The following is a 12,427-nucleotide window of genomic DNA, read 5'->3' as shown; positions in this document are numbered from 1 at the left end:
TGTTATTAAATGATATAAATAAATAGATTGAATATTAAGAAAAATTTATTTAATATATTAAATCTTAATATGGACACTATTCTAGGTGTAGCCTCTTGAGCTATTTAAAATCTTGAGGAATGAACCTCAAACTTAAAATAATATCAATTCTAATATCTTACAACATCATTTATTAAAAATATACAAAATACATTTTTATAAAAAATAAATAATTTATATAATGCTATTAAAAATGTTTAATGGAGAATCATTGTCAGGTTGTGATGATATAGGTTCTGATGATATATCATTTGTCTTGAGATAATATAAATATTTCATAACCTCTGTAATAGGTTATAAAATATTAAATTTTATTTATTGGTTAGAATTTTTAGTGTTGTGCTATTTTTTTTTAAGCCACTCGAACTTGACCTGATAATAAGATAATCTTTTAGAATTAGAAGTTTTTCGTTAATTTATTATAGATTGTTGTTTTGATTATAGATCTTTCACAAGTCGGTCTATACGGACATTGAATCTTCCTATTAAGATTAAACGAGCTGGTCAGCACGTCTTGTTAATCAAGATATTTATCCCGCTATTTTTTCCTTCTCATTTAAAAAAAAAAAAATTTGTGCTAAAAATTAAGAAAAATTACAGTTCAAAAATGGAAAATTTTGTTACACTAGTCAACAATTTTACAGGCGTAAAATTTGTATTATAGCCCGTTTAAAAATTTTTTTACGAAATGCCAGCAGAATAAAAAAATGATGCCAGCTAGGCAGACCCGTAAAACCAGCTCTAGTTGGGGAGGGAGGATAATATATATTTTATTGAAATAAAACAAATAGACACTCAGAAAATCTATATTTATTGAAAATTTGTAAAAACGACGATTTTGATTTGAATTTTAACCAGTAGGTGTGGGAAATCAAAATTTTACCAGCAATTATATTGTTAAGTGTTTATCTTCAATAAATAATATATATTAAAAAATTAATGGAGATGAGTGGGAGGGGAAATTTAACTATAAAAATTTATTGTTAGAGATTCTAAATTTTGATCAAATGCGTCGGTTAAAAAATACTAATGATTAAAATCCTATATATAAAGTAATATTAATTTTTGAGCCATTAAAATGATTTCTCAGTTGAGAATCCAAGTAAAACTCTAGATGAGTTATTTTAGATTTTGTTAATTTTTATTTTACAATATGAAAACCATAAATTTGTCCAAGAAACATTTTACTTATATTCCCAATAAAAATCATGAGTATGTGTTCACTGCAGTACAAAATTTAATGTATCGTCAGCAACAAGTACAAAATAATTGTTTATAATTTTTTAAGCAATAAATTAATCAAAATAAGCAGTATTATTATTAAAATATTTTGTATTTTTCCTTAAGAAACTGACTGAATAATTCATTGTCAAAATAACTTAACCTTATTCTTAATAAAATAATTAGGTACTTTAAGCAGATCTGATAAAACATAAAATATATACTCCTAATGATGAAAATGGAAATATCTCAAAATCACAATTTACTCTTAATTTTAATATGCCCTCATCAAAATAAGCAGTATTATTATTAATATATTTTGGTTATTATTTATATAGTCTATTTTTCCTTAAGAAACTGTCTGAATAATTCATTGTCAAAATAACTTAACCTTATTCTTAATAAAATAATTAGGTACTTTAAGCAGATCTGATAAAACATAAAATATATACTTCTAACGATGAAAATGGAAATATCTCAAAAACACAATTTACTCTTAATTTTAATATGCCCTTAACAAGCACAAAATCACTTTCTTCAATACCATTGGATAAAATTTATTGTTTATATAATACTCTTATATTTAATAAAATAATAAAACAAATTAAATTAGGTTAAAAAAAATATGTTTTTTAAACAAATAAAAAGACCGGTTCTGGACCGGTCTTTTTATTACCACGGTCTGGATCGATCCTTTCCTTAAGAACCGTGGTCCGGTCCGAGGGTATCAGTCCAGTCCGGACCAAAGACCGGACCGTGACCTCACCACAAAGTTTTGGTGATGGAATCAGGTTGGGCCCATATTTGATTCGAATCTATAATACGAGGTCTTTGTTTGAAGATCTTAAAAGCATTTTTGAGATGAGTGTATGAAATTATAAATGAAAGTGGTGAAAAGTATCGTGTCTGGATGTAAAAAATTTGTTAAAATAAATAATAAATCTAACAAATAATATTAATTATATTCTACATTTTCCATAATATATTTGGTTTTTTTTTCTAAAAATTTATAGAAATCTTTTCAGAAAGATTTCGGGATAATCTATTCCATTGACATTGACTACGAAGGTATTCGTAAAATTTACTTTTAATTTATAACCTATTAATTATATTTTAAAATATAAATAAAATGTTTTTATAATATATCAAATTTATCCAAAATTAAAATTATCTAATTAAATAAAACAGAATATGGAAGAAAATATAGTCCATAAATCTATAATATGTATAAAAAATGATATAATATATAGAAAATATAAAACTTATAATAAAATTTTTAATTAATAAATATATTCCCGTTAGATGGCGTAATATATATAAAATTAAGTTTTTAATTAAAAAAATATGAATTATAAAGGCATAATTCTTTGCTTTGGATTAATTTATTTGGTACGAATTTATAAATTCATAAAAAAACTTTGAAGTTTCATTCATTATTTTTGGAGTTATGATGTCCATTCAGTTTAGTCATTTTTAAAAATATTTTTGGTTTAATAAATATATTTTTCTTTTGGCTCATTTTGTGTAAACTAACATATATAAATATAAATAAAACAGAAAAAAAAATTGAAGACCATCATTATTTTTGGAATTATGAAGTTCATTCTCAGTTTACATGTTCATTCTCAGATTACCTGTCAATTCACAGTTTTATTTTACCCGTACAATTTAAAATTTAAGAAGACTAATTTTTTGCCATTTACCATTATCGAACCCTTAATTTTCGTTTCAAAATCACAATCGACTTGAGGTACTACTATGCATATGGTGATTATTCATAAATTATATTATATTTTACTTTTCTCAATTTTTTAAACTCAACTATAAAATAATATTAATGGATCTTAATATAGATATTTTAATAAAGAGTTTTACTTTCAACCATAGTTTTAGAATTTTGAAAGCTGATGAGAGAATCAGAATATTCATTTAACATAATTATTTCATTCATTTAGCTTACATTGATTAAAAACTTTATGATTTATCCATTACTAACATCTGCATAGTTGAAGGTACAAAAAAATATATACTTTTCTAAATCTAATATATTTTATTTTAATACAATAAAGCCTTATTTTTTATATACTTCACTCTCCAACAGCAATATATAAGGGACTATCACATTACAAAGGTGTTTTAAAATAATTTTCTAAAGGTTCAGCAAATATAGGTATTCACAACTAAGCATAAATTATTTATAAGATTGTGAATTTTTTTGATATAAATTTCTATCTTTAAAAAAATTTTCTCAATTTTGCTATTCTGAAATTAAAAAATAAGGACTGGGCTCTCAACTTATTTGAAGCATCTTTCAGCCCTAATATCTCATCTTTTCATAGAGTAGTCTTATTATTATAGTTTACTTGTATATAAAAATTGTTCCTGTCAAAAATGATGGGGAATAATAAATTTCTCCTTTATTTGATTATTGGTAATCAGAAATGACCCCTTTGTTATTTGATAATGGAGGAATAATAAAATAACCTATTTTATGAGGTGTGAATCAATAAATTATCTTTGTTTTGATAAGAGCTTATTTAAATTTTTTAATATTATTTTTATAGGATATGTTAATGAAGTATATATTTATAGTACCTTTAATATGAACAAATAATTGTAACATATATGTGAATCAGTTGTTGGAAAATGACAAAATTCTCATAACCAGCCCAGAATGAATTTAGTTTTCCTAGCCCAGCCAGTTTCAATTTTTAACTATAGTTTTCTTGCCTAAACCAAAATATATGTTGATGAACCGAACTACATAACTATTTATGATATTGGGGAGTGACTAAATTAAAAACACCCTATTTTATTCATCAAATATATATTATTAAAAATGTACATGTCCTGACCACTATTTTTTTGTACAGCCCGGCCCAAAATTTCAGATTTAAGAGCTTTGGGACTGATTTGAATAATCTAAAAATGTCTTTATGTTTAATACATTTGAAATTTATAACTTATTAATTTAATCTGAAGAAGGTTTTGTAGGGCAATACATATATCTGTTTAATATATTTCAAAGACCTACAGGCCCTAAGCCCGGGCTGGCCCATATTTTCTAATTTTTTTAAAATATACTTGTGCCAAGTCTAAAAATTTTTTGAAAACACCTGGGCCAGGCCTGTAACACTGTGAGTAATGGATAACCTTGTGGTCCTACTTATTATTTTTATAGAAGATTACTTTCTTACTAATATGGAGGTAAAAGTTCATTATATATATATATATATATATACTATCAGATAACCCATCAAGAATGACCTAGAATAACATATTTATCCATTATTTGATAATGGGTTAAAAAAAATTTTGCCCTTTATTTGATTATGGATGTCAGAAATAAATTTTTCTTATATGAGTTGTGAATAAGAAATTTACCTTTATTTTAATGAAAGGTTATTTTGAGTTGTTCTATTATTTTTAAATATCTTAAGTGAAGTATTTATTTGTTACCTTCATTATACAAATAGAGTGGGCTTGTATTTATATAAATAATTTTTTACTTCTCGGATTTGTAAATTTTTAAGCTCAGTAAGATTTTTGTAGTTCTATTTTACAGTTCCACATGGGCTGGGTCTGATGATATCCCAGAAATTGAAATTGTTTCTTGGGGTAAGGGATAATGATTGTTCTATATCTCCAGGCACATATTGAAATAAAATCTGCTAAGATCATTAGTTGATTTCTTCGTTTTTTATATTGAAACTGTTTGTTTTTGGCTAAAACCAAGTCTTATTGACAAAATTTTCGTCTGGTTCAGTGGCGTAGCCAAGATTGATCCATGGGGGGGGGGGGGGTTAAAATTTTTGCCACATTTTAAAAATTTCTCAATTTTGTGCTTTATTGGTGCTTAACCACGATAGTAGCCAGCATAAATGAAAAAATTTTAGTAACTAAATTTTGGCCAAATTTATGATTAATACGTGACTGAAAGCGTTATTCTGAAAATTTTATCAAAGTTTAGTCAATTGTAAATTAATTCAAACCATTCGGTGTAGGAAGAAGAATAAGATCGCCCCCCTTCCCCAAACCTCCCATTTTTTATGATCACTCAATATATCTTATTCTATGTTAAAAATAATAATTTTAATTAAATTTTTGCATATAACAAAATTTTGCAGAAAATTTCATTATAGATATAGATTTTATTTATTATTTTATACAATAAAATAAATTTCAAAATGTAATTTTATACAGATTATATTAAAGATTTATTCTAAATAACTATATTTAAAAAAAAAATAGAATTACAATAAAATATGAGTAATTCTTGTGCGGTATTTAAAAAAAAATCTAATTTAACAATTATAATATAATGAATATAAATGAGTATATTAATAAAACATAAATAATTCTTATTAGAGATCCGCAAAAGTAGGAAAGTCGGGCTCAGTCGGGCCTAATATTTTTTTAAAAATTCGGGCCGGGTTGGGTCGGGCCTTGTAAATTTTTTAAAATATATCAATTTTATGTTAAATAAAAATATTTGATTTTATAAAAACTAGACGCCATATAACATATATTTTTTATTTTGAGTAATTATAATAATGAATTTCTATGATTAAATAAATTCGGGCCCGGCCGACAAAACTTTTTAAAAAAAATTTCGGACTTTTTATAAAATAATTTCGGGCAGGGCTGGGCTTGAAAAATTAGGCCCTATGCAGATCATTAATTCTTAGTGCAAATGCAATATTTTTTATTAAAAATAGTATATTACATAAATATTATGACTAAGAATTCATTATAATTACGTTTTGAATATAAAAATTTTATAATTAAGATTGTATTATAATAATATAGCAATTTTATAATTTGAATTTATAAAAAGAGGTCTACTTTTCTCTGAGATTAAGTTTTTATCTAGAATAATCTCCTTATAAATATTTAATATTGCGAATCCATTTAAACGGCTTTCACTGGTACGATTTCTTAAATAGGTTTTTAACCTTTTTAAAGTTGAAAAAGACCTTTCATTAGTGCAGGTGCTAATTGGTAAGGTAGCTAAGGTAAAAAAGCAATGTTTTGATATTAGGCAGGGAATCTAAAGTGCAATTATACATGGAGGCCTGCAAAGCATATTTTGGTCTCAAAGAGTACTCTATTCTGTCAAAATTTTTATACCAAAATTTGACATCACAAAGTAAGTTGACATACGATCTTGATAATTCATCAGAATAAAACTCTGAGATTTTCTTAATATCCTCTCGCGTTCCAAGTGTATTTAGACTCAACCGTCAAAAGAAAATAAAAGCTGCTTAAAATAAAATTGTGACTAATAAATCTTTCCTTTAATTGAAATAAAAATGTATCAATAAGGGGAGTAAAAATATTTATTTTATAAAAATCATCAATCGTAGATGCATCAATATTTGAACGATTGGACTATCTACAAACAATTCTAGGTTTAAAATTTTTATTCCCTTAGCGATCACCCTTACTTTCTCATTATATTTCCCGAATTAAATGATTTTTCTTTTATCTAAAAAATTAATTAAAATTTTTATAAAACAATATATATCATTTAAAATTAAAAATTCTTATTTGTTTTTTTAAATATATTTCATTTTCATATCGTATATAATTTTATTTATAAATTGAAACCATTTTATTAATAAAATTATTTGCAATAAGAAAAAAATTTTAAAAAAAAGTTTTTTTCCGAGGGGGGGGGGGGTTTCAACCTCCCCCCCTCTCATCGCCACTGGCCTGGTTCGTTACATATAATAGTTCGGTAGCCATTACTTTTGTCCTAATTCCAAGGAATATATCATTTTAATAAAACAAGCAAGAATATTATTTTCCCCGCTAGGCTTAGTATTTTTTTAGAAAAAATCGTGTAATTTACTTTAATATAATATTTTGTAACTAAGCAACTTTTATAGTTGAGTAGCTGGTTTGGGTATGTAACATAACCATGAATCAAAGGGCGTGAATTTCAGTTAGCCTTCATTATTGCATGGATGGATTAAACCCGAAATATGTGTTAATAACGGATTATTAAAATATTCGATTTAAATAATTAACATCCTATCTAACCATGCGAATTTTACCTATCATTAAACGTAACATATTTACAATGCGCTTATAAAAATGTCGTTTTTTATTTAGGAACATAATGGAAAATTTTAGAGAATTGAGCATTCACACGAAAACTGGTGAAAGTTTATATAATAATTCGTACATGTCAGATATTAAATTCCAGGTTATATTTACATCTTATAATATCTTCTTCCATTTAAACCAACTTTCATTTATTTTATCATATAAGGTGGGAGAGGACATAATGTACGCTCATAAAAATTTTCTATCATGTAAAAGTGAAATCTTTTATACCATGTTTTATGGTAACGCGAAGTTCGAGGATAGTTGCGTACGCGTTGAGGATCTGTCAAAGAAGGCTTTTGAAATCATATTGAAGTTAAATTTTCGATATAAATGCGTATTTAATTAAAAAATTTTACCTTGTCGCTACTAAGGAATATATACACTGGTGAAATTGATTTTAAAGGTATGGACAGCAAATTACTTTTAGAGATTTTATATGGAGCAGAAAAATATATGCTGAAGGATTTAATCTCAAAATGTGCAGAAGAAATTAATATTAGTAACGAGAACGCCGTTCCTTTTCCTATTTCCCGTGATGATGTAACTCAGCCTCAGATTATCGAAACTGATGATAGTTTTAGGGCTTTAAAATCATATTTGGCGTCATCGATTCATTCAGAAATGGATATCGAAGATTATTTAGTGGTAAATGTTGATTAGTTTATATTTTGACGACTATTTTAATTCTTAGCGTCATAAACTATGAGTAAGGTTTTGTATTTAATTCAACTAAATCTCCTAAACTCGCCTATTGATATAATACAAAAATTTATACACATTTAAATGTCAATTAATGGTCACCATATTTTTTTTATTTGGATAATTCTTTTTCCCGAAAATGATTTTCATAGGAACTTTCTTTTTTATTTTGCAGCTTTTCTCAAAATTTTAAAATATATTTTTTAGGGTCTAAAACGATTGAATATTAGTTTTCTGAGACATTATATCCTTGGAATAAAAATTGTTTCAAAATATTACAGAAGTTATGCAACTGATAAAACCTTATTTAAAATAACTTTGAATGAATTATAAAAAAAAAAATTGTAAAGTGAATTTTTGGTCACCCCATGTTTTTTTGCGTATCAGGTCAATTCAGCGAAACTTTTATCGTGAAGGAATTTTATAGCGATACCAATTCCGCGAATTTTTTTCCGCGAAACATTTATAGCGAAGACAATATCGCGAATTTATTTCCGCGTAACCTTAACCGCGAATACTTTATAGCGAATACATTTTAGCCAAACTTTTATCGCGAACTCTTTATAGCGAATTTATTTTCGCGAAATTTTAACCTAGAATACTTTATAGCGAATACATTTTGGCGAAACTTTGATCGCGAACTCATTATCGCGAATTTATTTCCGCGAAACCTAAACCGCGAATACTTTAGAGTGAATACATTTTAGCGAAACTTTGATCGCGAACTTGTTATAGCGAAACTTTAATCGCGAACTATTTATAACGAATTTTCTACCGCGAATGTATTTGCGCGAAATTATTATAGAGAGCGCATGACCGCGAAAATTATGAATTCATTTTAAGTGAAATTGATATATTCAATATCAATTTACAAACCGAAGTTTCTTAAATCATAAACGCGAATGTTTTAAGAAGATTTTATTACGTATTGTTTATTTAATAAGCATGTAACCTCTATCTGATGTGATAGAAAATATATTAGTCTTCCTGGTCTCACTCACTCATGGTTGTAAGTATGGAGCGGACATTTTGGGTTAAGTTTTTACCAGAATAAGTTAACCCTCCCCCAACATAAAATTTAAAAGTGTGCTTTATGTCATTTAAAGTAATACTTTATTTCTAATCTAGATAAAAAGCTAAGAATTTTTATTGATTTTCTCAGATTATTTTAATTATAGAAGATTTTACTGATAATTAATGCCTCCTAATTACAATTTTGAGATAATGCACATCGATATAACTTTGACATAATAGCAACTAATTCATTTCAATATTATGACCTTTCCTTTTTCTTCTATTCGCATTTTAATAAATAGAAATAACTGCAAAGTTATGATTAATCAAAAAAAATTCTATTATTACATAAATTTGTAATATTTATGAAGAATAAATTATGGAATAAATCATTAGATCTTCAATTATTTTAGTTTTTTATTTTTGCTGATTTCACAAGTCTAACTAAAACGTTAAATAGTTTTCATCATTTTTTAAAATAACACCAGTTCAATTTAAATCATAGCGTTTTTATGAAAACATCTCTAAACGCTTCTACTCAATTTGTAAGCACTTTTACTCATTTTTTTCTAATAAAATGGAATTAAAAAAATCAGGATTTTTTGAAAATAAATAGAAAATGTTCCAAATCAAGAAAATAAAGATATTCCAATATCGGGAAATCATGGCAAAATGGGTTAAGTGTTTATTTATTTACTTTTACATAATTTACCACGACAAGGGTGGGGGGGGGGTTTGTTAAAAACATGTTCTAAATTTTGAGAAGAGTATATAAATGAAGGATAATAAAAAATAATTATAAAAAGTGGCTATATTTGATTAAATAGGTGTCTTATTCAATTTTCTCATTTTGTAAATTGCAAAAATTTTTAGGCCCGGCCATACCTCCTATATTCTAAGAGTGAGGTGGGATTTTTAGTGACTAAAGGATAAAAAGCGGGAAAGCGCGACAACTGCAATCCTTTTATATATAAATATTGGTGAATAATTTTTTTCAAATTATAATTTACAAATTTAAATTTGAATTCGAATATTATCCATATTTTTAAAGTCAAAATATATAAAAATTAGATCCAAATCTACATATTTATCGGAAGGAATTTATTTTATTTAAAAGTTTATTATATATTAAAATAAATTTGTACTCTTCGCAATTCATGTCAAAGCTTTACCATTAATTCGGCCTCTATCGCTATAGAAAATTCGCGATATTTGTTTCGCTGAATAGTATTCGCTATTATGAATTCGCGATATTTGTTTCGCGGAATAGTATTCGCTATTATGGATTAGCGATAAAAGTTTCGCTATAAAATCCATTTGCGATAAACGACATTCGCGAAAAAGTGTTTCGCGATAAAAGTTTCGCTGAATTGACATGGAACCAAGAATACCTACCCTCATCATGAAAGGATTATTTTTTCTTAAATTTTAATTAACCCAAACAATAATAAATACGAAAAATATTTTCCCGCGTTTCAATTTTTTAAAATATTTATATTTATTATAGAAAATAACGGAAAATTTTAAATCATTTAAAGATCGCGCGAAAATAAATGAAAGATTGTTCAAAAATTCTTACATGTCCGATGTCAGTTTCGAGGTTTTAATATTTATTTAATTCCATTTAAACAAAGTTTTGGTTTATCATTTTAAAGGTGAAAGGGGAAATAATATACGCCCATAAACCTATTCTATCATGTCAAAGTGAAATGTTTTATACCATGTTCTATGGGAGTGTGAAATTGGAAAATAATTGCATAAGCATTAGAGATCTTAGTGTAAAAGCTTTCGAAGTTATCTTAAAGTAAATTATTTGTACAAATACAATGTATTTTTATTATATACTTATTTTCTACAAATACCATAAGGAATATATACACAGACAAAGTCGATTTTAGGGAAATGAGAGCTGATGAAATTTTAGAAATTTTATATGGAGCTAAAAAATATTTATTGGAGGACTTAATTTCAAAATGTGTGGAAGAAGTAAATAAGAAAACAGAATATTATGATAGGGCTTTTACACTATACCTAGCATCGCAAATTCATCCAGAAATTGATATTAATAATTGTTTTCATGTAAATATTACAAAATTTTTCCATTATATACAATAAAAATGATCAATTTTAGTGTCTTAAAGAAAATTATTATACCATGTTTGCTTCAAATGAATTTCTAAACTCACCTGTTGATCTAATACAAAAATATATCACATTTTTAAATGATATAAAATACATACCAAAGCAAATTATTTTCGCCTTTCTGGTAGAATGGGCCAAAAATGAAATCGCCAAAGATTTAATTTCTAACGATTCAAACAATATAATATCTAAATTATCGGAAAACAAATTCGATCCGATTTCTTATATAAGAGAATTCAATATCTTAGACATAAAAGAATTAGTACAACGTCATCATTTGTTAAATGACACCGAAATATGTGACATTTCTATAAAAAAATTTAATTATACCGAAAATTATTTTAGTTCTGAAAAATTGTCTACAGAAAGTGAAGTTTGTATAATTAATTTTAGAATCCCAAATATGGTACCATATATAACTGGAATAGATTTGATTTTAGATTTTAATGGCATACTAACTATTACAGTGAAATTATACGGGAGGGCCACCATTTATAAATATGAAAAAAAGATTTATAGACATTTTGAGTTAATTCCCGGAGGAATTGGCATTTATCGACCATATCTTTACATCCTCGAATTAAATGACGAAAATTCTTCTAAAATTGAATTAAAGTGGAAAAAAAATGACTTACTTATGACTTCTTCGAAAGATTGTAAAATTTCTAATGTATTATACACGTAAAATGAGATAAATTACCAAATGGGAATAATAGCATTTATCAAAGAATATTTTTGCAAAAAAAAATCATATGATTTTCGTATTAGATATATTTAATAAAATGTTTGTTTCTTCAAAATAATTCACTCTTATTTAATCATGATCCTGGTGGATGTAAAAAATAAAAATTTCCAATGCGATACATTATGACTATTTTATTTAGTTTAAGAAAAATATATATCCTAGAAGATAAGTTTGCCACCCTAAAACCTTCCCTTTATTAAAATTCTGGCTACAGCTAAGATATTTATATATTGATACCAAAGAATGAATGTATAATTTATTTAAAAAAATCCCAATAAAACGTTTTTAAAATTGCTCTGCAATATTTATCACATTAAGGTAGTAAAGTATGGGGGTCAGTATTTGGAATGATATTTTTCATTAGATAGGTATATTAAAAGCCAAATGAAATCGGTCCTAATCACGCCCCAGTCGTTCTTTATATGTGGTCCAACTGTTTGGTTCAACTAGCAA

General features: G+C 26.0%; 1 protein-coding gene across 1 annotated transcript; it reads left to right on the top strand.

The window, feature by feature from the left end:
* The first annotated feature begins 2,921 nt into the window (after nucleotides 1-2,921).
* Nucleotides 2,922-11,914, top strand: LOC135930918 (uncharacterized). Its single transcript, XM_065467719.1, has 8 exons — nucleotides 2,922-3,010; nucleotides 7,378-7,471; nucleotides 7,538-7,686; nucleotides 7,746-8,019; nucleotides 10,595-10,687; nucleotides 10,743-10,891; nucleotides 10,956-11,166; nucleotides 11,333-11,914. Exons 2-8 carry the CDS (start codon nucleotides 7,385-7,387, stop codon nucleotides 11,912-11,914), a joined length of 1,545 nt encoding a protein of 514 aa, XP_065323791.1. The 5' UTR covers nucleotides 2,922-3,010; nucleotides 7,378-7,384.
* The last annotated feature ends 513 nt before the right edge of the window (nucleotides 11,915-12,427 follow it).

Source organism: Gordionus sp. m RMFG-2023, chromosome 1, assembly GCF_954871325.1.
Source record: "Gordionus sp. m RMFG-2023 chromosome 1, tfGorSpeb1-WG-v2, whole genome shotgun sequence".
Lineage (NCBI taxonomy): Eukaryota > Metazoa > Nematomorpha > Gordioida > Chordodea > Parachordodidae > Gordionus > Gordionus sp. m RMFG-2023.
The sequence above is the reverse complement of the archived record's forward strand: the minus strand, read 5'-3'. Positions and strand labels throughout refer to the sequence as shown.

Bases quoted from the DNA above. Each gene is read 5' to 3' on its own strand.
- LOC135930918 (XM_065467719.1), top strand. From the start codon at position 7,385: ATGGAAAATTTTAGAGAATTGAGCATTCACACGAAAACTGGTGAAAGT. The intron at 7,472-7,537 runs GTTATATTTACA...TTATCATATAAG, and splicing joins TGTCAGATATTAAATTCCAG to GTGGGAGAGGACATAATGTA. The intron at 8,020-10,594 runs GTAAATGTTGAT...TATTTATTATAG, and splicing joins ATATCGAAGATTATTTAGTG to AAAATAACGGAAAATTTTAA.